We start from the raw sequence: 25,414 nt of genomic DNA on the forward strand, positions 1-25,414 counted from the left end.
TGTGGATTATGTAATTGCTAAAAAGAACAATTTTTGCAAAGCTTCAAATAAAAAAATGCTATATTCACCTACCTTGGTGCTCCTGTAAATCACCTAATCTCTGTATAACCCAGGTTCCTGTGATGGTGCCTCATCCTATATGATCATTGCTGGCTGCAGCAGTCATGGCACAAAACGTCTTTATGGGAAGCCAGGCTGTACAGAGACTGGCAGGCAAATCGGCACCAAAATCCATATGGTTAGGTCCTGATTTTCTGCTGTTGATGTCTCTGTGGTTCCTGAAGCAATTGTGGAAAATGGTAATAAAGTACCGTATTTCTGGCGTCCACTAGATACTCAAGTTTGATATAAAACCTTCTACATCCATTTTATTGAGAAAAGTGTAAATAAATGGTAACTTTAGGAGAAACAATAATGATGAAGTACCGTATTTTTCGTACTATAAGACGCACCGGACCATAAGACGCACCTAGGTTTTAGAGGAGGAAAATAGAAAAAAAATTAAAGCAAAAAATATGGTCATGATGCACTGTTTGGGAGAGGGGGTCTGCTGCTGACACTGTTATAGAGGTAATGTCCCCAAATTCTGTATCTATAGTATATCCCTGATCCTGGTATATATGCCCCCCCCTTCCTGTTATACGTGGCCCCCATCCTGGTATACATGGCACCCCCATCTTGGTATGCATGGCATCCCCATCCTGGTGTGCATGGCACCCCCATCCCCATCACCGTAAACAATTCTACTCACCTTCCCTCTGCTCCAGTGCTGTGTCTTGTTCTGCTGCCAGCATCTGATCTTACTGTGTGAGCAGCACATGACGTCACTGCCATGCGCCCTCACACGCTGAGATGACCTGCCGGAATAGTCACTGCTCTCCACGCCTGGACTATGGATGTGGGAGCAGTGACTATTCATTCTCCTTAATAGTGCGCACAGTGTCAGCCGGAGCCGCGGCTCATGCAGCGGCTTGGCAATCACGTGTGCCTGCTACTAAAGAGCGTGAATATTCACTACTCTCCACGCCCATGGGAGTGAGGAGTAATGAATATTCATGCTCTTTAATAGCGGGCACATGTGATCGCTTGGCCGCTGCAGGAAGCTGGCGGCTGCTGCTGACACTGTGCGAGCTATTAAGGAGAATGAATATTCAGTTCTCCATATGCCCACGGGTGTGGGGAGCAGTGAATATTAATTTTCTTTAGCAGCGGGCACAGTGTGGGCTGCAGCAGGGAGCTCCTGCCTACTGTGCCCCACTCCTCCGCTGCTCTCCCCACACTCCTCACCATCCACAGCCACCACTTTCCTCCAAAATTTTGGAGGAAAAAAGTGCGTCTTATAGTCCGAAAAATACAGTAACTATTTAATGTGCATTTTAACAGTTCTGTTTCCTAAAACACACATTTGTACTAAATAAAGGCTATCTGCTATATTCCCCAAAGTTTTAAATCCTAAGGCCTCATTCAGACGTCAGTGATTTTTCTCATACACAAATAAAAGATCTGAGTTTTATAAATATTTTAGATCCTATTTTCTCCTTTATATGGTCAGTGTTTCAGTGTATAAGGCCACGGCCCCACTATCAGTATTTGGTCAGTATTCGGTCAGTATTTTTTCTCAGGAGCGGGAGCCAAAACCAGGTGAGGAACAATCAGAGAAAAGGTATAATAGAAACAAGTCACCAATTCAGTATTTATCACCCATTCCTGGTTTTGGCTCCCACTCCTGATGAAAAATACTGACTGAATACTGACCAAATACTGATAGTGGGGACTTGGCCTGAGTGTTTCATCTGGATTGCTCACGGATGGCACTGTCAGTGATTTTTCTTGGTCTCATAAAATTCGATTCACCCAGACCGGCTTTCCTTGAAGATTGCTGGTCTTGATGAGGGGGTGTGCTGGAGCCAGATGTTCCTGATTAATGAAGAGGTGCACGTCTTTTCATGAATCTGGAGCGTCTGACGAATGGTGTGCACTTCCGTGCGCCATGTCAAAAATCTTACTCCAGTCTGGTACTAAAGTGGGATTTCTGGGATAGGGAACGCCATAGCTCATCATAAGACAACCTTTGGCATCCTGCCTCTACCGTGCCCCGTTCTCAACCCATCTCTCCTCATTTTGTCGCCTATGAGAAACTAGGATGAAAATGTCAAAAGTTGTAAAATTTTGCTGCAACTATGAGTTGCACCTAATTTTTGCAACATTTTAAAGCTTTTACACCAGAGTTCTGGCGTGAAAGCTTTGATATATCGCCACCATAGACTTGTATAGGTATTTGTGATCAGTGACTTGAATGATAAACAACACATGTCTCACAGTCTGCAAAAAACAGGAGCATGTGCACAGCGACATAGACTATAACGAGTACATGTTCTATCTGTAAAAAATAAGGATAGAATATGTACATGAAAAACGAAAATCTGAATGAGGACTAATACCCATTTTTGTGGCTACATTATCCAAAGTAAGGTTATAGTGCTAACCTTACAGTGAACAGAGCAGCGGTACGCACGTGTGACTATTTAAAGGGGGCACCCAGATCCCAATTCTTGAGATTGGAATGAGTCTCAGTGGCAGGACCCCCTCAAGCAAAAAAAAGTACGAAATTGTATATGTATTTGATTTAGAAAATGATTTTAGATTCTCAAGTAACTGAAATCATCTTTCTTAAAATCTTAGGCAAGAACCCAGAAGAAGTAGTGCGAAGATATATCCAGAAAGTAAAGTCGCCGCCAGATGAGGTGAGTGCCAAATCTTTATGTGCCACGGGGATCTAGCTGAGAACTGCAGTACGCAATATGAAACCATTTTTATATGAATAATGCTAGTTTTCAGTTTCTTTATATGTTCTTATAGGATTGCACCATTTGTATGGAACGTCTGGTCACTGCTTCGGGTTACGAAGGTGTTCTGAATCATAAAGGAATCCGTGCTGACTTGGTTGGGAAATTGGGAAAATGTAATCATATGTACCATGTCCTATGTTTGGTTGCCATGTACAATAATGGAAATAAGGTAAGTGCCTCTTTGACTTACTGTACACGTGCGCTTCTTTTTCCTTTCCTTCCATGTAATCACTTACTAATGGTCCAAATAGCTTGTTCTAAGGATTCACATTCTAGAAAAGAAGAAGCCTTTAGGCTGTGTGCCCACGATGCGTTTTTTAATCATTTCCGCAGCGGCAAAAACGCTGCAGAGACGCTTAAAAAACGCATGGTAGAAGGCCTGCCATGTTCCTCAATGATAATCTGCATGATCTGTGCACATTCTGCAGAAATTTCCGCTGCGGATTATCATTGCGGAAAAAAACGCAGCACTACCAATTATTTTGCGGAAGTGCGGCATTTTCGCCGCCATTGACTTGCATTAGAACGCATGGATTACGCATCACTGCATCTGTACATGCGGAATCCATGCGTTTCAATGTGCGGATGGTACCCGGGTGTGGAGGACAGGAGACTTTCCTCCGGACCCGGGTACCATAGAACCTGTAAAAAAAAGAATAAAACAAAAAATAAATATTATATTTACCTTCTGATGGCCTCCGCTGCACTTGTCCTCCCTTGCCGGCAGATCGCGGTGGACTGAAGGACCTGCGCTGACGTCATTTAGTCATGTGACGGCAGGTCCTTCAGTGTAGTGTACCGCGAGCTGCCGGCAAGCCAGGACGGAGCAAAGCAAGAGTGCGGGGGCCATCGGAAGGTAAGTATATATTTATTTTTTTATTTTTAAACATTCTGTAAGGTCACACTATATAAATCCATGCTGTTTGCATGGATTTATATACTGTGACCAAGTTGTCAAGCACTTTCCAAGTGATGATAAAATTGCTTGGAAAGCGCTTGATAACCCGCATGCGGAAATGCATGTGAAGAACGCTTCACTTCCGCTTGTCCCTGGCAGGAAAAACGCATGTACAATCCGCATGTACAATCCGCATGTACAATCCGCATGCGTTTTTTCTGCCAGGGAGATGCAAAAACGCTCAGGAAAAATCCTGAGCACTTCTGCATCGTGGGCACATATTTTATTTTATTCTTTTTTTTACAGGTTCTATGGTACCCTGGTCCGGAGGAGAGTCTCCTCTTCTCCAAACCCGGGTACCATCCGCACATTGAAACGTTTGGATTCGGCATGTACAGATGCAGTAATGCGTAAACCAAGCGATTCAATGCAAGTCAATGGCGGCGAAAATGCAGCGCTTCCGCAAAATAATTGGTAGTGCTGCGTTTTTTTCCGCAGTGATAACCCACAGCGGAAATTTCCGCAGCATGTGCACAGCACATGCGGATTATCATTGGGGAACATGGCAGACCTTCTACCATGCGTTTTTTAAGCGTTTTTGCTGCTGCGGAAACGCTTAAAAAACGCATCGTGGGCACACAGCCTTACAGTCGGCATTGGACAGGTTTCTTTGGGAAAGATTTGCCTAGTATGCAGTACAAGAGAGTATTGCACTGTAAGTTATTAGGAGTGGTGCTATCAAGAAACTGATTACTGGTCCCAATAGCAATAGAATGCATTAAGTGCAAGATTCATAATAATGCTGTTTATATAAGGTAATAAAGGGAATGGAGGGACTAGAATACCCAGAGAGGTTGTCAAAATTAGGCCTATTTACGTTGGAAAAGAGAAGGCTTAGGGGAGACCTATAAACATGTATAAATACATCAGGGGGCAGTACAGAGACCTCTCCCATGACCTGTTTATACCAAGGATGGTGACAAAGACGAGGGGGCACACTATGCGTCTGGAGGAAAGGAGGTTCCTGCACCAGAAGGGAATTCTTTACGGTCAGAGCCGCGAGACTCTGGAACTCTCTGGGAGAGGAAGTGGTGATGTCCAACTCACTTAATGAGTTCAAGAGAGGCCTGGACGCCTTTCTTGAGAACAATAAAATTACATCTTATGCTTAGTGATAGTTAATTAATCCAGGGATTTAACCTGACTGCCAGATTGGAGTCGGGAAGTGAATTTTTCCTCAATGATGTAAATTGGCCTATACCGCATGGGTTTTTTTTGCCTTCCCCTGGATCAACGATGCGGAATAGCTGCAGTGCACAAGAAATAGGCTGAACTGGATGGACTCTTGTCTTTTTTCGGCCTAATAAACTATGTAACTATATTCTTTATTCTTAAAGGGATAATCCAGCTCCAGTCACTTTATATCAGGTGTTGAGCATTGATGTAATGTCTAGAGATATCATCCAGTTTGCATGTGTGATATTGTGCACCTGACCTATTCTAACTAATATGATAGGCGTGTGATTCCTTTCGCTCACGCACGAAAGCCAGCAAGAATCTGTAGAAGTGACTTCCCCACTCACCTCCTCATATGGAGGAGACATTACCCCTTTAAAGAGATCCTTTCACCAGTTTCACATGTTAAGCTGGCCACATCATAGAATATTGGCTGCAGAGCTAAATGAAATGTCATTTTTTGTTTGTTTATTTTTACATTTTTCAGATATTAGCTTATAAAGTTTATGACACCTAATATTTTCATTTTTCATTATAATTAAGGGGGCATTATTACAAATTCTTCAATGGGGACACTTTTTTTTCACCTGCATGACATTGACCAATCATAAGCAGACAGCATCAAGGAAGAAAAAAAATGCCACCAGAGAATGTCAGAATGTTCTCTGTGTGATATGTAAAGACCTGTAATCAGGGGTGGATTAAGAGTAGCAAGGGCCCCGGGCAGTTTAGAAGGCGCGGGCCCCCCCCCCACACCTGATTTATCACGTGACATGTCACATGATCCCCTGTGATAGATCATGTGATAGTTCATGGGAAATTAATTTGGCACAATATTAATTGTGCTGCCTCATCTGAGAGCAGCACAATATTGGGGCAGATACCCTGATTCCAGCGATGTGTCACTTTTTCAGCTGCTTGTTGTCATTTTGAGAAAATCACCGTTTTATCTGCTGCAGATCTAGCAGCTCTCTGAATGCTGCGCTCTGTATAACCCCGCCCACACCACTGATTGGCAGCTTTCTGCCCATGCTCAGTGTACACAGAAATCTACTGATCAGTGATGGGGGTGGGGTCCTACAGAACTTACTAGTCATCTAGTGATAATTACCTTCTGACAAATCAATGATTTTATCAAAACAACACTAAGCAGCCCAGTAAGTGACACATTACTGGAATCAGTGCCTCTAACCCTACATTATGCTGCTCTCAGATTAGGTGGCAAAAACCTGATGACAGATTCCCTTTAAAGGAGCTGTAAACACAAAAAAAGTTTGTATTAAAAAAATACAAGCCATTTGTGAAATTAACTTTTTTTCATTGTTAATTCACATTAGACTGTATCTTCAACACTTTTGTCAGCAGGTCTTATTACAGACTCTGAATAGGGCAGCTCTCTCCCTCTCCCTCAGCAGAAAGTCACAGCATGGTTAAAAAACGGGATCTTTTATGATTTTCTCATAATAAATAAAAAAGGACATGCTAGTCCTCCAAACTATTTTCCGTTTCTCTATAGGGGAGGTCTTAAATCTTTCTTGTTCTTTAGTTGATCACATGTCAAAAAGGCAAAGCATTTACTATGAACTCGCCTAAAAAAATATACACTTGGAGAGTAATATCATCATCTGCATGTAAATATTCCTTGACTCTAAGGGCTCGCTCACACTGTCGTATAACACGGCCGAATGCTATGTGATGTTTTATCGGATAGGACTCGGCCCTATGTTATACTATGGGACAGTGCAGATCTGCGATTATTGGCATGAGAAAATAATCTCATTCGATATTCGGACCATGTGTACCCATACAAGTCTACGGGTGCACGTAAAACATTGGACTGCACTCGGATGTCATCCAAGTGCAGTCCGATGAACACTCACAGAGACTATGGAGAAGATGGAGAAATTAAGTTCTCCATCTTCTCCATATCTGTGCTGCGAGAGAATCGGATCACACTCAGTTGAAGCTCTGACAGAGTTTGAGCCGAGTGTCATTAGCATAATTGGCCCTATTCTCTTGCATGAGAGAATATATGGCTTAGTGAGTGGACCCTAAAACTGAATAGTAGTGACGGACAGGCACCTCACAAGCGGAATCCATGTAGCTCTCAGATGTCATGTAGGTAGGGCTTCATTCCATGGGGTAGGGCTTAATTTGAAGGTATATAAAAAAATGGACTTCAAATAAAAATTAAATGAACACAAAAAGCACTAATTGAATTATTTTTTTCGTATTTATGTTTGCAGCCCCTTTAAAAACCCTTTGAGGACCAAGGCACATATATGTCCCATAGTTTTAAACTGGAAAAAAATTTGATTGAATAAAATTTAAGGTCCTCGAAGGTTTAAGTAGGTCATAAATTCATATGAATACTTGCTCATACAATTGCACATGCCAAAAGATGAAGAAGAACAGAATCAAAAATATGACATTAAGTGGAGCACTTACAGGTATTCAAGGTGAAAGAGACCAGCAAAGGCATCGTCTCGAATGACAGTAAATGAGTTAGAATTCAGCAAGCTGAAAATGAAGACAGCAGGTTAGAAGCGAACCAGACTTTATGGTGCTCAGAATTAGTCAAGCAGAATTTATTGACTGCTCTTGCAAAGCACTGAGACTCCCGCTGTGTATAGATGGCGCCGTGCGGCCTCCGGCTGTGTATAGATGGCACCGTATAGATGGCTACGTGCGGCCTCCTGCTGAGTATACGTGTATAGATGGCTACGTGCGGCCTCCTGCTGAGTATACGTGTATAGATGGCTACGTGCGGCCTCCTGCTGAGTATAGATGCCGCACGGCGCTCCCCCCAGAGACAGCAGGAGGCCGCACAGCGCCATCTATACTCAGCGGGGGGCCGCACGTAGCCATCTATACACAGCAGGAGGCCGCACGGCGACATCTATACTCAGCGGGGGGCCGCACGTAGCCATCTATACACAGCGGGAGGCCGCAAGTAGCCATCTATACACAGCGGGAGGCCGCAAGTAGCCATCTATACACAGCGGGAGGCCCCACGTAGCCATCTATACACAGCGGGAGGCCACACGGCGACATCTATACTCAGCAGGGGGCCGCACGTAGCCATCTATACACAGCGGGGGGCGCACATAGCCATCTATACACAGCGGGCCCCAGAGACATCAGGAGGCTGCACGGCGCCAACTATACTCAGCAGGAGGCCGCATGCAGTCATGCACACACACAAACATATACAGACACGCATAAACACATTTGAAACACAAAAATACATATAAACAGACATCACACAATGACAACTGCCCACACACACACACACACACACACACACACCTGTCCACACCCACACATGCGCACACACACACCTGCCCCCACACATACACACCTGCCCACACACACATGCCCACACACACATCTGTGTGTGTATGTATAGTGTGTGTGTGTGTGTGTGTGTGTATAATTTGTGTGTGTATTTTTTTTTTTAAGTTAAAAACAAGTAAAATGCATGTGGCATCAATATCAAGACTCCAGATATAAGGGCCTATTCACACTGAATTTTGCAATGCATTCATCTCCTCTTTCCAGGCTTCTATCTAAATCCCTGAAAAATAGCATTCAGATGGGCCTTGACATAGCCATAGATTTGAACAAAGGCAAACCGAGGCTAAAGTCTGAATCTTCAGGCTCCATTTGCTCTGCTTTCAGATGTCTCATTTCAGACAGCACAATCCTGAATTTCAGGGATTCAGTTGTAAGCCTTGTGTAAAGACCTGAATGCAGCGCTGAATGTAGTGTGAATAGGTCCTTACAACCTACACCACCTCAGGGGATTGTTGTTATGGAGTATTGCCCCTGGGTGGCCGCAGTTATGACCACCACCAGGGCTCGCGGTCACCCACCCTAGCTTTGGTATTCTGGGGAGCTGGTATAATGAATATCTGAGAAGAGCCCTAGAGAAGCCAGAACATTGGACAACCAAGAGGTGATGGCCTCAAGTTAGGTGTAGTGTCCAACAGGGCAAGACTTTCTAACCTGCCCACACATCTGCCCACACACACACCTGTCCACACACACACCTGCCCACACAGACACACCTGCCCACACACACACACACACCTGCCCACACAGACACACACCTGCCCACACAGACACACACACAGCTGCCCACACACACACACAGCTGCCCACACACCTGCCCACAGACACACACCTGCCCCCACACACACACACACATCTGCCCACACACACACACACATCTGCCCACACACACACACACATCTGCCCACACACACACACACATCTGCCCACACACACACACATCTGCCCACACACACACACACATCTGCCCACACACACACACATCTGCCCACACACACATCTGCCCACACACACATCTGCGCACACACACACACATCTGCCCACACACACACATCTGCCCACACACACACACATCTGCCCACACACACATCTGCCCACACACACACACACACACACACATCTGCCCACACACACACACACATCTGCCCACACACACATCTGCCCACACACACATCTGCCCACACACACACACACACACACATCTGCCCACACACACACACATCTGCCCACACACACACACATCTGCCCACACACACACACATCTGCCCACACACACACATCTGCCCACACACACACATCTGCCCACACACACACATCTGCCAACACACACACACATCTGCCCACACACACACATCTGCCCACACACACACATCTGCCCACACACACACATCTGCCCACCCACACACACACACACATCTGCCCACACACACATCTGCCCACCCACACACACACACACACACACACACACATCTGCCCACACACACACACATCTGCCCACACACACACACATCTGCCCACCCACCCACACACACACACACACATCTGCCCACACACGCACACATCTGCCCACACACACATCTGCCCACACACACACACACACATCTGCCCACACACACACATCTGCCCACACACACATCTGCCCACACACACACACACATCTGCCCACACACACACACATCTGCCCACACACATCTGCCCACACACACACACATCTGCCCACACACACACACACATCTGCCCACACACACATCTGCCCACACACACACACACACACATCTGCCCACACACACATCTGCCCACACACACACACACACACACATCTGCCCACACACACACACATCTGCCCACACACATCTGCCCACACACATCTGCCCACACACACATCTGCCCACACACATCTGCCCACACACACACACATCTGCCCACACACACACATCTGCCCACACACACACATCTGCCCACACACACACACACACATCTGCCAACACACACACACATCTGCCCACACACACACATCTGCCCACACACACACAATCTGCCCCCACACACACACATCTGCCCACACACACACACACACACACATCTGCCCACACACACACATCTGCCCACACACACACACACACACATCTGCCCACACACACACACACACATCTGCCCACACACACACACACTCACCATCCCCCGGCTCCATTCCTCCTGCCTGCTCTCTCTCCTCTCCGGTGGTAAGTAGCAGTACAGGCCGGGCGCGCACTGCGTGACGTCAGAGCTAGGAGACACGGCCGCGCACAGGGCCGTGTCTCCTAGCAGTGACGCGGCCGAGCCAGCACAGGGAATTTAACTGCTGCAGTGCTGGCCCAGCCGATGAAGAAGTAGCGGCGGCCGCTGCTGGAGGAGCGATTCGGGGCCCCCCCTCCCGCAACTGCTACCGGTATGTGCCGCGGCGGCCCACACATATAATGAGGGCAATCCGGCATTAGACACCCCGCCCGGAGCCGCGGGCCCCCTGCAGGCTCGGGGCCCCGGGCGGTCGCCCGGATTGCCCTCATTATAATCCGCCTATGCCTGTAATGATTGACAGTTTTACTCCCCTCCCCAGGACACACAGATCTTGCTGCTGGCATCTACTGTGATTAAAGGAAATCTGTCAGCAGGTTTTTGCTCCCTTATCTGAGAGTAATTTCAGCAAAGAATCCAAGGCGTATCACTTAGTTTAATGGGCACAGCAGTTCTGACACATTCAGAGCAGAGCTGAGAAAGCTAACCCCATCCACACCAGACTGTCTATGTACAAAGTCTATAGACAGTGAGCTGCTTATCACAGGAGGGGGCGTTGCTGGACTAATGTAGTCCGGCAATGTTAATTTCTTAGTGATAAAGTATGTTCTCCCCGTGTTTGCATGGGTTTCCTCCAGTTTCCTCCCACATTCCAAAGACATACTGATAGGGAATTTAGATTGTAAGCCCCAATGGGGACAGTGCAGAGAATGTCTGTAAAGCGCTGTGGAATTAATGGCGCTATATAAGTGAGTAAAATAAATAAATCCTTTACTATTAGTAAACAGCAGGCACTTTGAGAAGTGACACATCCCTGAATTCTGCATTTCAGCCTCTATCTCCTGCTGTCTTCAGATTACATAGCAAAAACAGTGACATGAGATGAGAGCTGCAACATGTCACATACACAGCTCTTGATCTGTGCCAGACAGGGCATTATTACCAGAGGCCTGGGATAGATCCAGAATGGTGTTTTTAATGACACAAAGCTCTACTCTCTTCCCCACGCCACTTGTAATCACAGTAAGTGTCTGCAATAGGTTCTGTGAGACTTGAGGATGACAGTAGGGAAGAAAAAAGCTGTGTGTATTATTACATGTCTTGCTATGTCACGTTTCATTGTTTCCCGCATGACGCTGCCTATTATGTCCCCAATGAAGAATATCTTCTAATGCTCCATGGGTTATAGTGGAGATTAGAATAAAATCTTTACAAGCTAATATCTCCGCATAGACAGTGAGAAATAAAAAAAATAAAAATGTGTTTTATTCAGCTCTGCAGCCACTATTCCATGATGCGGCCAGTTTAATTTGCTGAAACTGGTGGAAGGTCCTCTTTACCTGTTAATAATTACTGTAGAATGCTGTTCAATTGTTGGTTCTTTAAAGTGTTTATCCAGCCTTAATAAATTCACAGCTTACAGGACGGGTGTCTGACTTTCATCACCCCTGACGGTCAGCTGTTTGAAGGGGCGTTGTAAGCGCTGCAGACTCTTTAATACTTGCAGACTGGTTCGTTCTTGCTTGGGCTATACTTTTCATAACTGCAATGCAAGATATTGCAATATTGCCCTATTCACTTAAAGGGAATCTGTCAGGTGATTTTTTTAGTTTGATAATAATACTATCCTGAAATAGGGCTTGGGCATCCCTTTGAGAATATGTAACTTTTATTGCTATATCTTCTCTGGTTTTCTTGTTGTATGCATCGAAGCATTCACAGCTACATGCCTGCTAGTCAAGCGTATGTAAATCTAAACTGAATATTCACCCCCTACCCACGCCCATAATCCCAATGTAAAAGTCTTCACTGTCATTTACTATAACTGACGCCGTCACAGAGAGGTGGGCAGGATTATGGGTGTGGGAAGCGGTGCATATTCAGTTTGGATTTACATACTGTGGGGTTTCTACTCACTTGGGTGCGTTGGAAGGCAAACAGGAAGCGTTTTCATTTAAATGTCTATGTCAGTTTATTACTTCATAAACCAGGCAAAAGCAAAAGGAAAACAAACAGCCTTTAGTTCAGGCAAAATAAAGTAAACGTCTCTGATTAACCAGTCCTGTAGGCACACAGGCTGGATAGTGTCCAGTGCCCTGGCTCGGGCTAGAGACCACAACACACAGGAGGCCTTCTCCCTCCAAACACACAGACCATGTGTCAAACAACGGCCTCCAATTTATACCTTAACTACACCCAGAGGTGAGGTATGTGGGTAGCAAGACCCGCCCATTTCTCAAACTACCCGTAACCCGGTCCCAGGTGCACCAAACAGTCCTCTTAGTGCTTACGTGAACTAGAACAATCATCTCTGATACATGCCTCCCATAAACTATGTGTCAATTAGCAATCTTACAATACACTTGACTAGAAGGCGCGCAGCTGTGAATTCTCCGGTGCTTACAGCAAGAAAACTGGAGCAATAAAAGTTACATATTCTGAAAGGGCTGCCCAAGCCCTATTTCAGGATACCATTAGTATTGTACTAAAGAAACACCTGACAGATCTCCTTTAAGTGAAACACCACTGTAATACTTTGCGCCACTGCATAAAATAAGGAGCACAGCCCCTTCACACAGCTGATCAATGGGGATGCCAATACTCGGTCCCCCTCCACATCTAATATTGATGGCCCATACCATAAATAACCTCTTTATTCAAGTTGACAGGCAAAAGAAATCATTTTCTTTGTGTTTCCTTCTGTTGTAGATTTCAAGTCATAGTTTTGCTATATGTTCTGTTTGTTACATTGTACAAAGAACCTTTGATACTTTCTCCCCAGGATGGCAGCTTGCAGTGTCCCACATGTAAAGCAATTTATGGGGAGAAAACAGGCACACAACCTCCAGGGAAGATGGAGTTTCATGTCATCCCTCACGCACTTCCAGGATATTCTGAATACAAGACGATTCGCATAGTGTATGATATTCCAAGTGGAATGCAGGTATGAGCGAGTTATTTACAGCTCTTTGTGTAAATTATGGGGTCAGTTATTTTGGTCCATGAGTTATTGTTTTTTATCACTTGAAATATTATTTTGTTTTGCAGGGGCCCGAACATCCGAACCCAGGGAGGAAGTTCACAGCCCGAGGATTTCCACGTCACTGTTACTTGCCAGATAATGACAAAGGAAGGAAGGTGAGAAACAAAGAAAATTAATTAGCATAGTAAAGTGAAATCAATCAAACCTTACAAATTTATGGCATAACCAAAGCATATATCATAAATCTCTGATGTGGAGTCACACTTCTGGAACCTTTACTTGTCTCTGGAATGGGAACATGCTACACCCATCCTAATCTCCTGTAGAAGTGAATGGAGAGAGCCGCACACAGTCACGAGACTCCTTTGCAGATTCCATAAGTTTTGATATGAAAAATAGCACTGCATGCAGCACTAATTTTTCTAAGAAAGTTATAGAAGAACTCATTAGATCCCATTTTAAGTCAGTGGGGTTCATCAGGAGCCACTGGTGTCCCTCTTGCTGCGGATCTGTCAATCATGGCTTCCATTACTAACAGACGCCATAAAGCAGATGATAACATAGCCTTACTCCTTCTTCTAGTCAAGGGCATGTGAGATAGCAATGAGTATAAATTACATATAGAACATAACAACATGCACATTTTTAAGGAGTACCTGTCACCCAGTCAAAAGTGTCCAGTTCTTGCTCTCGTTTTATTCCCGCTGCCAGTTGAGTATTCATTTTCTTACTTCTTTACTTTTTTAAATACACCATATGGTACCAGACATATGGGTCCTTTTTTCAGTCCAATTTTTTTTGGTCTTTACTAAGGGAGTGTGGCTCATAAGATTCTCTGGGGGCGTATCTTTAGGCTTCTCTGTATAATTACCCTATATCACACATAATTATCACATAATTATATCACACACACTCTTGATAAAGATCATGAAAATGAACACTGAATAACAAGGTCCATATCTCGGGAATCGTATGATGCTGGGATGACAAAGTAATACCAAAATTAAACACTTGGACAAAGTTGAGGGTCACCATTTATATTTATAACATTAATCAAGACAGAAAAAAGGGCTGGGGGAATGAGTTGGGGGAATCTGCCTAGGGCCGGGAGAAACCCAGTACTGCAGGAGAAGTTAGAGTTGTGGGGATGGTAGATAGCAGTATCCAGGACAATGCAAAGGGAGTGGTGACTCTCAAATATAAGGAAATCTAGGGAAGTAGAGAACATCAGAAGTACATAAACAGCCCTGAAACAATATATCCGCAGAGTCAAGATGGTGGGGAGTGAACAAAAAAGTCCATAGAAAAAGGATAACAATGTACAAAAAAACAAAATGGAGAATACATGACCTAATAGAATAAAAAAATAAATCATGGCATACCTGTGCCCAGCTTGTGGAGGAGATAGAGGGTAGTAGGAGCTATGAGCGCTGAGATGTATGGGAGAGCATCGGGAGAGTATGCGCTGATGTAGGGAGAAGAGGAAGAAACTCTGGCTCAGGTGAATGCCGGCCAGGAAGGGCATCATAGCTGGGGAGAGCGATACCATGTAGTAACCAAGGAGCGTGCCTGACCAGGAACCAGGATTTGTAGTATTAGCGGTGCATGTGCTATCTACCGGTAGGCCAGCTCTAGTAGACATTTGGTATTTTCTCGCAGGCCAAATATAATTACACAGCAGGTTAGATTTGGCCCTCTGGCCTGAGCTTGACATCTATGGTATGGTGGATTTAAAAAAAACTAAAACATATTACTCTGGGGAGCAGCAGGAATAAAATAAGAGCAAAAACTGGCCACTTTTGACCTCTTTAAAGGAAAGGGTGGTGATAAAGGATCCAAGAATGTACAAGCTATCAGCACTAATCATCCGGACTAGTTATAAATAAGAATATAGGTAATTCACAAAGACTTCATAAATCCTTTGACTTGATTAGATCTCTCGGAACCATCATAAAGCATAACCGTTATTTTCAGTGTGGCAGTTTATTTAGCTAAAAGACCTCAATAGAGCAACATTGATGTATTGCCATTAATTCACTGTAAAATGTCATCTGTGTGGTATATTCCAGGTCTTACGACTGTTGGTGGCAGCATGGGATCGGCGCCTGATATTTGCTATTGGTACCTCAAGTACGACAGGGGAATCGAACACAGTAGTGTGGAATGAGATTCATCACAAGACTGAGTTTGGGTCCAACCTTACAGGGCACGGATACCCTGATCCTAACTACTTAGACAATGTTCTAGCTGAACTTACTTTGCAGGGAGTGACTGAAGAGAAAGCATTGCCCTATTGAGCTCTGGACCTTTTCATAAATATGGAGCTAACAGCATCAGTTGCGGCACATTGACATCTTTGTTTTGCTAGCTGCTGTCTCCTGCTTTTCCAGGGGATTTAATCAAGCAGAAATGGGAAACCCAACAATTCCGCCTTGCTGCAGTTAAAGAGCAAAAATTGATTGAGGTTTCTGCTGAGAATCAAAGACATCCAACATTGTAGTTGGTGCATGGAATTATTCTTGGCAGCAGTTGTTGCAGATCATCCATTTACAAAGCATGATGTTTTTGGGGAAAAAATGAGCTTTGTTCTAGCAGGTGGTGATGATTCAGTGACTGTTGGGGAGACATAATGGACATTGTGTATCACAGAATCAGGTCAATGGTGGCACATTCTCCACTAGCCTATGAAAAATATAATGCGATGGTTTCTGTTTAGTAGCGGAATGCTATAATAACAGGTCATACGCTTCCCTCCTATTATCATTTTACAGAAGAGACCAAGGGCCTCCTGCCTCCATCTCCTGTGTGATCAATATAGATGTTGTGTGAGGTCTGTGTGCTATACAGTCAGAACTATGAAGGTATCTGCTCCTCAGCCATGCTTAGACCAACCAGGCCCTGAGCGGTGAGCAATAAGGCATATGTTTACAAGCCGGTATGCTGGGATATTATGGGTTACCTAGATCGAAATGTAGCAAGTGTCATCTTATTAAATGGAATGCATCATATACAGTATATAGTCAGCATCACTATAATTTTGTATATTATGCCTTTTAAAGAGGTCTATAGAAAATATTAGAGAAATTATTTCAGCTATTTTACTTATAAATTCACCAAAATGAAATCAGTAAAACGCAATTCAGATAAAAATGTACCTGGAACCTAAACTTAATCTCAAAAGGAATATTGTAATTTATCAGACATGTAATAAGATATCTCTATGTATGATACAGCAAAAGAATAAGCTTCTTGCAATGGGTTTACCTGAGTCTCACACAGACCACCATTGATACATCGCTAGGGCTCTGTTCACATACTCGTTTATATTTTCCGAATGAAAAAGAAAACACTCGGCACTATCATTAAAAATGGATGGAGAACAGAATGCTACATTGAAACCATACTGAAAGCAAAAATATATGGTGGTGCTCAGCCGAAAATCCGATACATGGAAACGCAACAATAAATATTCGTAGAAAAAGCAAAGCGCCACTCACCATATAGAGTAAAATATTGCTTCTTTATTAAAGTCCTTTAAAACATGAATATCTATTCAGACCCGTATAAGAGTACTCACACGCAAAATGGATGTCATCTGGTTGCACCTTGCAAACTCCCAACCTGCCTGCATGTGTTAAAGGACTTTAATAAAGAAGCAATTTTTTACTCTATATGACGGGTGCCACTTTGCTATGAACATTTATCTTTACCATTTGTTTGTTCCATTTTGAATAGACTAACAGATAAATGGAGTTAGCATCTTGTGCATTATTCCTGTTTCAAATGGAAGCAGAGGGCCTCATTGATTTATATAGCGTCCATCTGCTTTCTGTTTGTTGCTTATTTTTAGAATAGAAGAAAAAATACTGAATGCAGGATCCCTCATTACGTTCTAAAAATGAACAACAAAAGGAAACCAGATGGACCCTATATGACTCAATGGGGCTCCTCTGCTTCCATCTGAAACATGAATACACAGGATGCTAATTCCAGTTTTCTGTTTCATATGCTTGTTGTAAGCAGAACAATCAGAAATGAAAAACGGACATGTGAACAGCGCCTTAGGAGAAGCTGTGCTGTTTCTATCTTTATTCATTTTTTTGCTGCTCTGTAACACTACGTATGCATCTTGCATCCTACATCCAGTATGTGAATAACAGCACCTCTCCTGTGTTTCCATGCTGCTCACTTCGGTTTCCCCCCCACACAGTGGTATCTCCCAGCAGGAAGTTTCACACAGATGTCAAATAGTGAGATAGCAGAGAGCCCCTGTCTTCAGCATTTCTTTATTATAGGGCCAGAGCTATTATCACTAAATTTGACATGATTTTTATTTAGATTTCAGATTTCTTATTATATCGGAGAAAGTTTCTATATTTTGGCCTCCTTCCAGAAGGTTATTGGTCCTTTTTAAGTAATTTCACACTGCACTTCCTTCATTATGTTCCTATCTTGACATGATATTTATTCACACCATAGTTTTTGTTTTAAACGTCTATTCCCAGGATGTCGCTGAACTCTTTAGTTACCTCTTCCGTACAGCTGACAATTAAGTTTCTTCTCTTTTGAAGTCCACATGTATGGATTAAAAAACATACGAGGTATTGATATGTAATTGGCCTAGCTTAGGAAAAAAATACCCATTTTTGAAGTAACACCACTTTATCCAACATAATCTCATTTTAATGCTATACATTTAGTGCATCGATCAAAAAGTAAATCTAATCATTTAGAAACAAAAAAATGTTATCCCGTTCTGCAAACCGCAACTCCACAGCGTCAATTACCATCTCGGTTGTCATAAATGTTCATCTTTTCAATGATTTTTTGAGTTTCGGGAAGAAATGACAATTAGAGCCAAATCAGGAGAATATGGTGGATGATCGACAATTTCAAAGCAGATCTCATTGAGTTTTTCAGAGCAATACGAGACTAGCGTGTGGGCGCACTATCCTGCAAAAACAAGATGTCTTTGGAAAGTTTTTATTGATGTTCACCTGACATGGATAACTTTTCATAATCACAATTTCGAAATGACAATTTTTCTGCTAAGACTAAGCATGTGCTTTTAATGTGCCGTTAATACTTGTTTCCATAGCAAAGGGATTTATTTTTGTCTGCTGGAAATATTGAGAGACAACTATTTATCAGCACTTTCTTGAATAATTGTGCTACCTGGTATCAGGTATATGTTTACAAACCTTTTCAAATTTCAGAAAATTGATATTTAAGAAAGCCATAGCACTTCCATAAGAATCCCTGAAATAAAATTTCACTTTTCGACAGTATTATAATAAGTACCATGACACCTCTTTGAGAAGACCATCCAAAATTTCATTGAAAAATGTACTTCTATAGAGGTGGACCTCTCAAAGAAGATGGCCTGTATGCAACGTATATGATGAAACTAAAGAAAAGGCAATTTGTCTATCAATTGTTCTGTAACAAAAGGTGGTCTTGTCAAGGATGTGGTCTTTTGGCTAGGTTTAACTGTAGCACTTTGTAGAAATTAGATGAATATGGGTTACAATAGTGTACTAAAAGATGTTTTCACACTAAAAATTGGTATATGCACAATCTTTTTAGGTGGTTACTTTCCATAACCCACCTTAAAAAGAGCTGAAGGCTAAAAAGAACAGGCATTTATATGTAAAAATGACTTGCTGGGCATATGATCAGTCTTTTTGAGCTTCTTTTAAGCGCTTTACGTTTCACAAAGGCACAAATCAGTTAAAAAGAAGTGACTTGACCATTCAGGCAGCTTCTATTCTTCGGGCGGCATGAAAACCCATGCCACAAAACTCTTGGCACAGAGTTTTTGTGCTGATGTTAATGTCAGAGATTTGGAACTCTGAAGTTATTGAGTCAACAGAGCATTGGCGACTTATGTAATATGCACCTTTATAACTCTAAAACTCTACAACTTTACGTGGCCTTTACGTGGCTAAGTTGCTGTGGTTCCGAAATGCTTCCATTTTTCAATAATATCACTTACACTTGGTAGTGGAATAATTAGGAGGGAAGAAATTTCCCAAAGCGATTCGTAATGGTGGCATCCTATTACAGGAGCAAGAACCATTACTTTACCAATGTTAGTAAAGGCAAACTACATGGCTAGTGCCTGGATTTTATACACCTGAGGCAATGGAGCTTAATGAAAATCTGAATTTACTGATTAAGAAGTGTATCCTGATACTTTTGTCCATATATTGTTTGTGTATATATGTGCATTATACACAGTTGGGTATAAAATTATATGGACAAAAAAGTAGAAAAAATATAAATTCACCACCAATACGAGAAATGCATGCAATATATAAATTGTGCTATTGTGTCCTCGAGTAACAGCAAGATAGTAGCTGGGTATTGTAATCCAGCACCGCAAAAACATTTAGTTAAAAACCAATCTTTATTAAACAAACATGTCCATAAAATAGATTAGATTTAGTATTTCTATGACTAAGGACTCTTAGCAGTCCGAAACGCGTAAGCTGTTACATATGCCTTTTTTTTTGGGGGGGGGGGGATTTTTTAATTTATTTCATGGAGATGTTTGTATAATAAAGATTGTTTTTTTAAATATTTATTTTGCGGTCCAATTATTTGGACAGTGATCGCGTTTACAATGGATATAAATTAAAGGCACCATGATGTGATTGAAGTGTAGACTTTCAGCTTTAAATCAAGGGGTTATATAAAAAATATTGTACTAACCATTTAGAAATTACAGGCATATTTAAATAGTTCATTCTTTTTTTTGGGCGCAAAAGTAATTGGAGAAAATAGGAGAAAAAAACCTATTAGGGGGAGATCCAGGGGAACTGGAAGAAATGGGACCTAAAACTTAACCTTTAATACGTATTCATTAAAAAGTCTTGCAAAAGACCAACATATAAAAGATGCATGTAAAAACAAGAAGACCAAGAAACATATCCTCCACGGGTGTTGTATATACCACACAGATATCACAATATAAATCTGAATATCCAGTATCTACAGTATGTGGATGATTCTAGGTATCAAAACGTGATAATAGCGCAACCTTGTTGATCAATCCACATTAAATTGTTGATATAATAAATAGGAATAGTCTCACCCAAAATCCTAATGGTTACTAAAACAATTCCATAGGCACATCTGTAAGTAATCTCAATGTAGACTGGCTGCTAAGTCCATTCATAAAGTTAAAAACAAAATTGGGTTTGAAACAGAAATTCACTAGATAAGTTTGTAACTTTATGAATGGACTTAGCAGCCATTCTACATTGAGATACATATAGATGTGCCTATGGAATTGTTTTAGTAGTCATCTCTATTTAGATGCCTTGTTACATACTCACCTTTTTCATGCATGATTGGTCGCTTAGAGACAAGATTGCGTTCCATAGACTTTTTAATGAATAATTATTAAAATTTAAGTTTTAGGTCCCATTTCTGCTAGTTCCTCTTGCAAAAGTAATTAGTCAATTGTCTGACAAGCAGTTTCATGGTCCATTACGGACGGTTACCTTATTATTTCATGACAGTTTAAGTAGATAAAAGATTTGGAGTTGATTCCTAGTGTTTAATTCGCATTTGGTAGTTGGTTGTGGGAATTCTCAATATGTCCATCATAAATGGTATCAATGCAACAGAGGGAGTCTACAATTGAGAGACGTCTTCATGAGTGTAATTCCAGATTATCTCAAGAACACAAAGTCCAGATCTAAAGAAAAGGTCTGAAAAAGTCGCTCAGTTCTGAAACAATATTCTTTAGATACTCGAATGTTACCAGAATAACAGGAAGAATAAAAAGAAACAATGGAAGGGCTCATGATCATGCCACGTACATCGTGGACTTGTATGGCTGGTAGTACAACAGGGTCATTGGTGTGTACTGATGAAGTGACCGTGGATAGGAGTAAAAATAATTCTAAAGTGTAGACATCTAAACATTCTGGTAAGATTCAGTGAAATGCTGCGAAATTGATAGGACGGGGCATCACAATACAGATGAATAATGACCAAAGCATACTGCAAAAGCAATCCCAAAGGTAAAGTAATGGAATATTCTTCAATGGCTGAGAAGAATACCCTATCTACAACCTGACTGAAGGCCAAAATACCAGCACCAACAAGCAGGAAGGAGAATGCTGTAGTAAAGGTCTGGCAACGTTTCTCAAGGGAAGAAACTCTGTATTTGGTGATCTCCATGGGTTCCAGACTTTAAAGTCATTGACTGCTAAGTATTTGCATCCAAGAATTATAAATAATGTTTATATCTATATTTTTCAACCTGTAAAAATGGAATGATGTAAACAAATTGTGTACATTTATACAGTTATATACATGTAAGACTCAAATGGAATCTACAGGATCTGGAGATTATTAAGAATTAATATTATATTGGCAGCTATTTTTCCTTATCTTTCATACAGTATAAAAGATCACAAAGTTGGCAGAAGAACTGTTACCATTGTGGATGTTATATGAATGTGTTATACTGAATGTCATTACTTCCAGATATCACTGCAACATGATAATGTGTTTGGGATCACCCAGAGGATGGCAGAATGGAGGCTGTTTTTTTTTCTTGGTCTCTTTTACACAAAAAAGGTGGGCTTAAACCCTTATCTGTGGAAGAATTCTGCAGCATAGCCACCTCTATGAGTGCTGTGTAACATGACGTGCATGGAGCAAACCTCACTCTCCCCACATCCTACCCACGCTCGGCATGTCCTTGCAAATGTGAATAAAATCCCTGTTGAATTCATGACTACTGTATCAATTGCTTAGTAGTTTATTCTGTTTAAAGGGCTGGAGCGGAGGGAAGGTACAAACTGAATAGATAGAGAACGACAAGAGATGGACTGCAACAATGAATGTATTATTTCTTTATGTGCCATTCTGACAACGTGGTCAACCTTTTAAATTATGGAGGCTTCAAATGCGGATTTGGTCTCCATAAAGAGTCAGCCAGGGCCAAAGCAAAGGCTACTCATTTGCCTGAAGCTTATTTTCATGGTTGCATTTGAAGGCCCTACATTTGTTTGCCAAAAACAGTAATGAATCCCAGGAGAGGACAAAAAAAAAGAGAAACTGCTTTTCAACTTTTCTCTGGTGACATTTGCTTTTTGCCATCACAAAGAGATAAAACGACCTCACATAAGTCTTTGCATACAGCCCATACATACACATACATAACTACATATACATACATTTTTTCCAGAACAATCATTTCCGATGTCACAAGGTCTCCATAACAATGACAGCCATTGATGCCCTATAAAACAGAGCCTCAGCGGCTCCGTAACATAGGCAGCCATATTGCCTCATAAAAGAGCCAGCCACCAAATTCTCAGTATTACAATACTAAATTGACAGGCTTCTTCCTATTTGTCTATAAGGAGAGACTTGTTATACCAAGTTGATAGGGGAGAAGCTGGTGGGAGCCGTCCAGATGACTCTTTTCCCTGCCCTGATTTAAGCTGCCCATGGTCTTCTGCAGTTAACAAGAAGGTACATGTCAGAAGTTAATCACAAGTAACTACCTCCTCCTGCTACAGAGATGGACATAGGTGGAAGTCTAACAATCATAAGAGATCGGTGGTAGACCATTCCTGCCATTAGGGCCAAGACCCCATAGCTGTATCAAGATTTCTGCTGGTTTCCACTGAATGGTGGTTGGAAACTGCTGGAACAAAGCACATGAAGTTATGATACCATTGCCAATGAGAATTTTTAGATTGTTGTATTGAAGCACACCCAGCTTAAAACTGGTTTCTCTATGACTATGAATGTGTGACTAAAAAAACATTGCATTGTATCTAAGCAGCAATGCACAAAATAATGGGTGTACCTTTTAGGACTGCGAATACTAGGTGCTTGATTGGTAGACTTCACAACCTTGTTTTAATCAAAGGATTGTCTTGTTTGGGAAAAATATACTAATAGGGTCTTCTGAGTTATTAGAGGAGTTTGCCTTTTTAGAATAAGTCAACAATATAAGATTGATGGGGGTCCAACAGCCAGCATTACCACTAATCAGCTGATATCTGCTCCAGAAGCCATCAGATGTACGTAATGTATGGAGTAGAACACCGTAGCTTCACACATTGTTTAGTGGCCACTGTTGAGTAATGGCGTTAATCTCCCATTCACATGAATATTTAAACCCAAAACAGCCCCTTAAAGGATCTTACATTTTCAGTTAATATATTTAATGTTCAGTTTGCATTGCTTATACTGTATGTGAACAGAATAATTGACATTTTCACTATTGGCTTGCCTTTCCTTTGTAATAAAAGTAGACACAACAAGCCACATGGTCAAAATTTACATACATGTAAAGGGAAGAAAGGATATAAGGTGTATATCCTTTAATGCAGGTAGGTGACCAGGTGACTACAAAACTACTAGATTATAGTCCCAATTTCATGGCCCTAGTGAGGCAGGAAATTGGAAGATCAGCTATTGGACATGAACAGATTTAGAAACAGAGAGAATATATGGAAATATGGAAGTTTTTTTAAGAGGTGAATCGCTGCTTAACACTGTATGGATTAGATTACTCCCTTAATATTTATGAGAGGAAATATTTTTGATAGAATCAAAATATTTTATCATCTCAACTCCAATACTTACTTACAAAATGAGAAATTGCTTGCACAAGACTAATCTCTTTAAATCTGCTCTAAAAGGAATTGTGAATCTAGCTCCAGCCTTTGGGCATTTAATCCCAGTCATAAAGTTAAATTGGAATATGAGATTAAAGGGTTATTCACAGAATTGCATTGTTTTTCCCAAAGCACAATAAATGGAAATTATTGCTAATATACAGACTAAACCCAACATAAAGTTTCTTTCTTGTACCTTTGTGTCAGACCTATTCTTATCTGCTAAAACTATATTTTTCCAGCAGCACTTTGCTTTTCCTCAGTGCTGCAGACCACTCGTCCCTCTCCTGTGTACTCCTGATTAGCACCACCTCTCTTAGCTATCATTAAGCAAACTAAGTGTACATTTCACCTTACGCTTTTGTCCACTTTCTGCTACAGTACATTATTTTGCATGGCCTATTTTATCTTCTGCTATCTACATCAGTATAGCTGCCTATGTGGTTTTACATCGTTAGCGGTTTCTAGCAGAGCTCCACTGTCCAGCACTACTTGATAACGGCAGTGCAGAGTTGTGTTTGTTGCAAACAAATCAGTGATGTGAAACTGCAAATGCTGCTCTGTTGAGGCATACAGCAGAAGATAATCCTCTGTCATATGCATCAATAGAGTGACAGTTGTAGTTTCACATCACTGAACTCTCAGCAGAATGCAATAAACAAAGCTCAATTAATCTCATCCTCTGTACACAGAGCCCTATACTGCAGTATAGCTCTCATATCTGCCCTCAATATACAAATCATCCTTCAGTGTCTTTCTCATTTCTCTTCCAATTCAATTAAATGGAAAATCCACTTTGCTAATCATTTGACGAGTTTTTTATTTTTTTTATTTTTATTTTTCTCAATGAGGCACTCTGTTGAGATGAATTCCTCATGGAATCTGCTCCAAACTTGACACTGTCAAGTAAAAAGGCTCTAAGAAACATTTTGGGGAAAAAAACCTTTAAAAAAAACACTTCAAAACTGTTTCAGAAAATGCTTCAGGAAAAAATAACACTTGGGAGTATTTCCTGAAGTGGATTTTTCCACCTCCAAAAACTGAGTGAACCTAAATTTAGAAAATCCAGGATGTAGAGAGAAAAAAAAGAAGTATATTCTTAGAAAAACATGGCTGTTTTTCCACAAAAAGGCTAAGTTCACATGAATATTTTCACACTCAGCCC

At 41.7% G+C, this 25,414-nt stretch overlaps 1 protein-coding gene across 2 annotated transcripts in view; it reads left to right on the forward strand.

Moving 5' to 3' along the window:
• The window catches only part of DTX1 (deltex E3 ubiquitin ligase 1), a 108,414-nt gene extending 85,863 nt beyond the window's left edge, over nt 1-22,551 (forward strand). For both annotated transcript variants that reach the window (XM_073671926.1, XM_073671917.1), the window contains exons 6-10: nt 2,683-2,744; nt 2,860-3,018; nt 13,394-13,555; nt 13,660-13,749; nt 15,664-22,551. In XM_073671926.1, the coding sequence (XP_073528027.1) occupies nt 2,683-2,744; nt 2,860-3,018; nt 13,394-13,555; nt 13,660-13,749; nt 15,664-15,891 (701 nt within the window). In that variant the 3' untranslated portion in view covers nt 15,892-22,551. The remainder of the gene's footprint in view (nt 1-2,682; nt 2,745-2,859; nt 3,019-13,393; nt 13,556-13,659; nt 13,750-15,663) is intronic.
• Nucleotides 22,552-25,414: the final 2,863 nt, after the last annotated feature.

This window comes from Phyllobates terribilis, unplaced genomic scaffold (assembly GCF_046119375.1).
Source record: "Phyllobates terribilis strain yellow unplaced genomic scaffold, ASM4611937v1 Scaffold_1__5_contigs__length_1240528914, whole genome shotgun sequence".
In the NCBI taxonomy this organism is placed as follows: Eukaryota; Metazoa; Chordata; class Amphibia; order Anura; family Dendrobatidae; genus Phyllobates; species Phyllobates terribilis.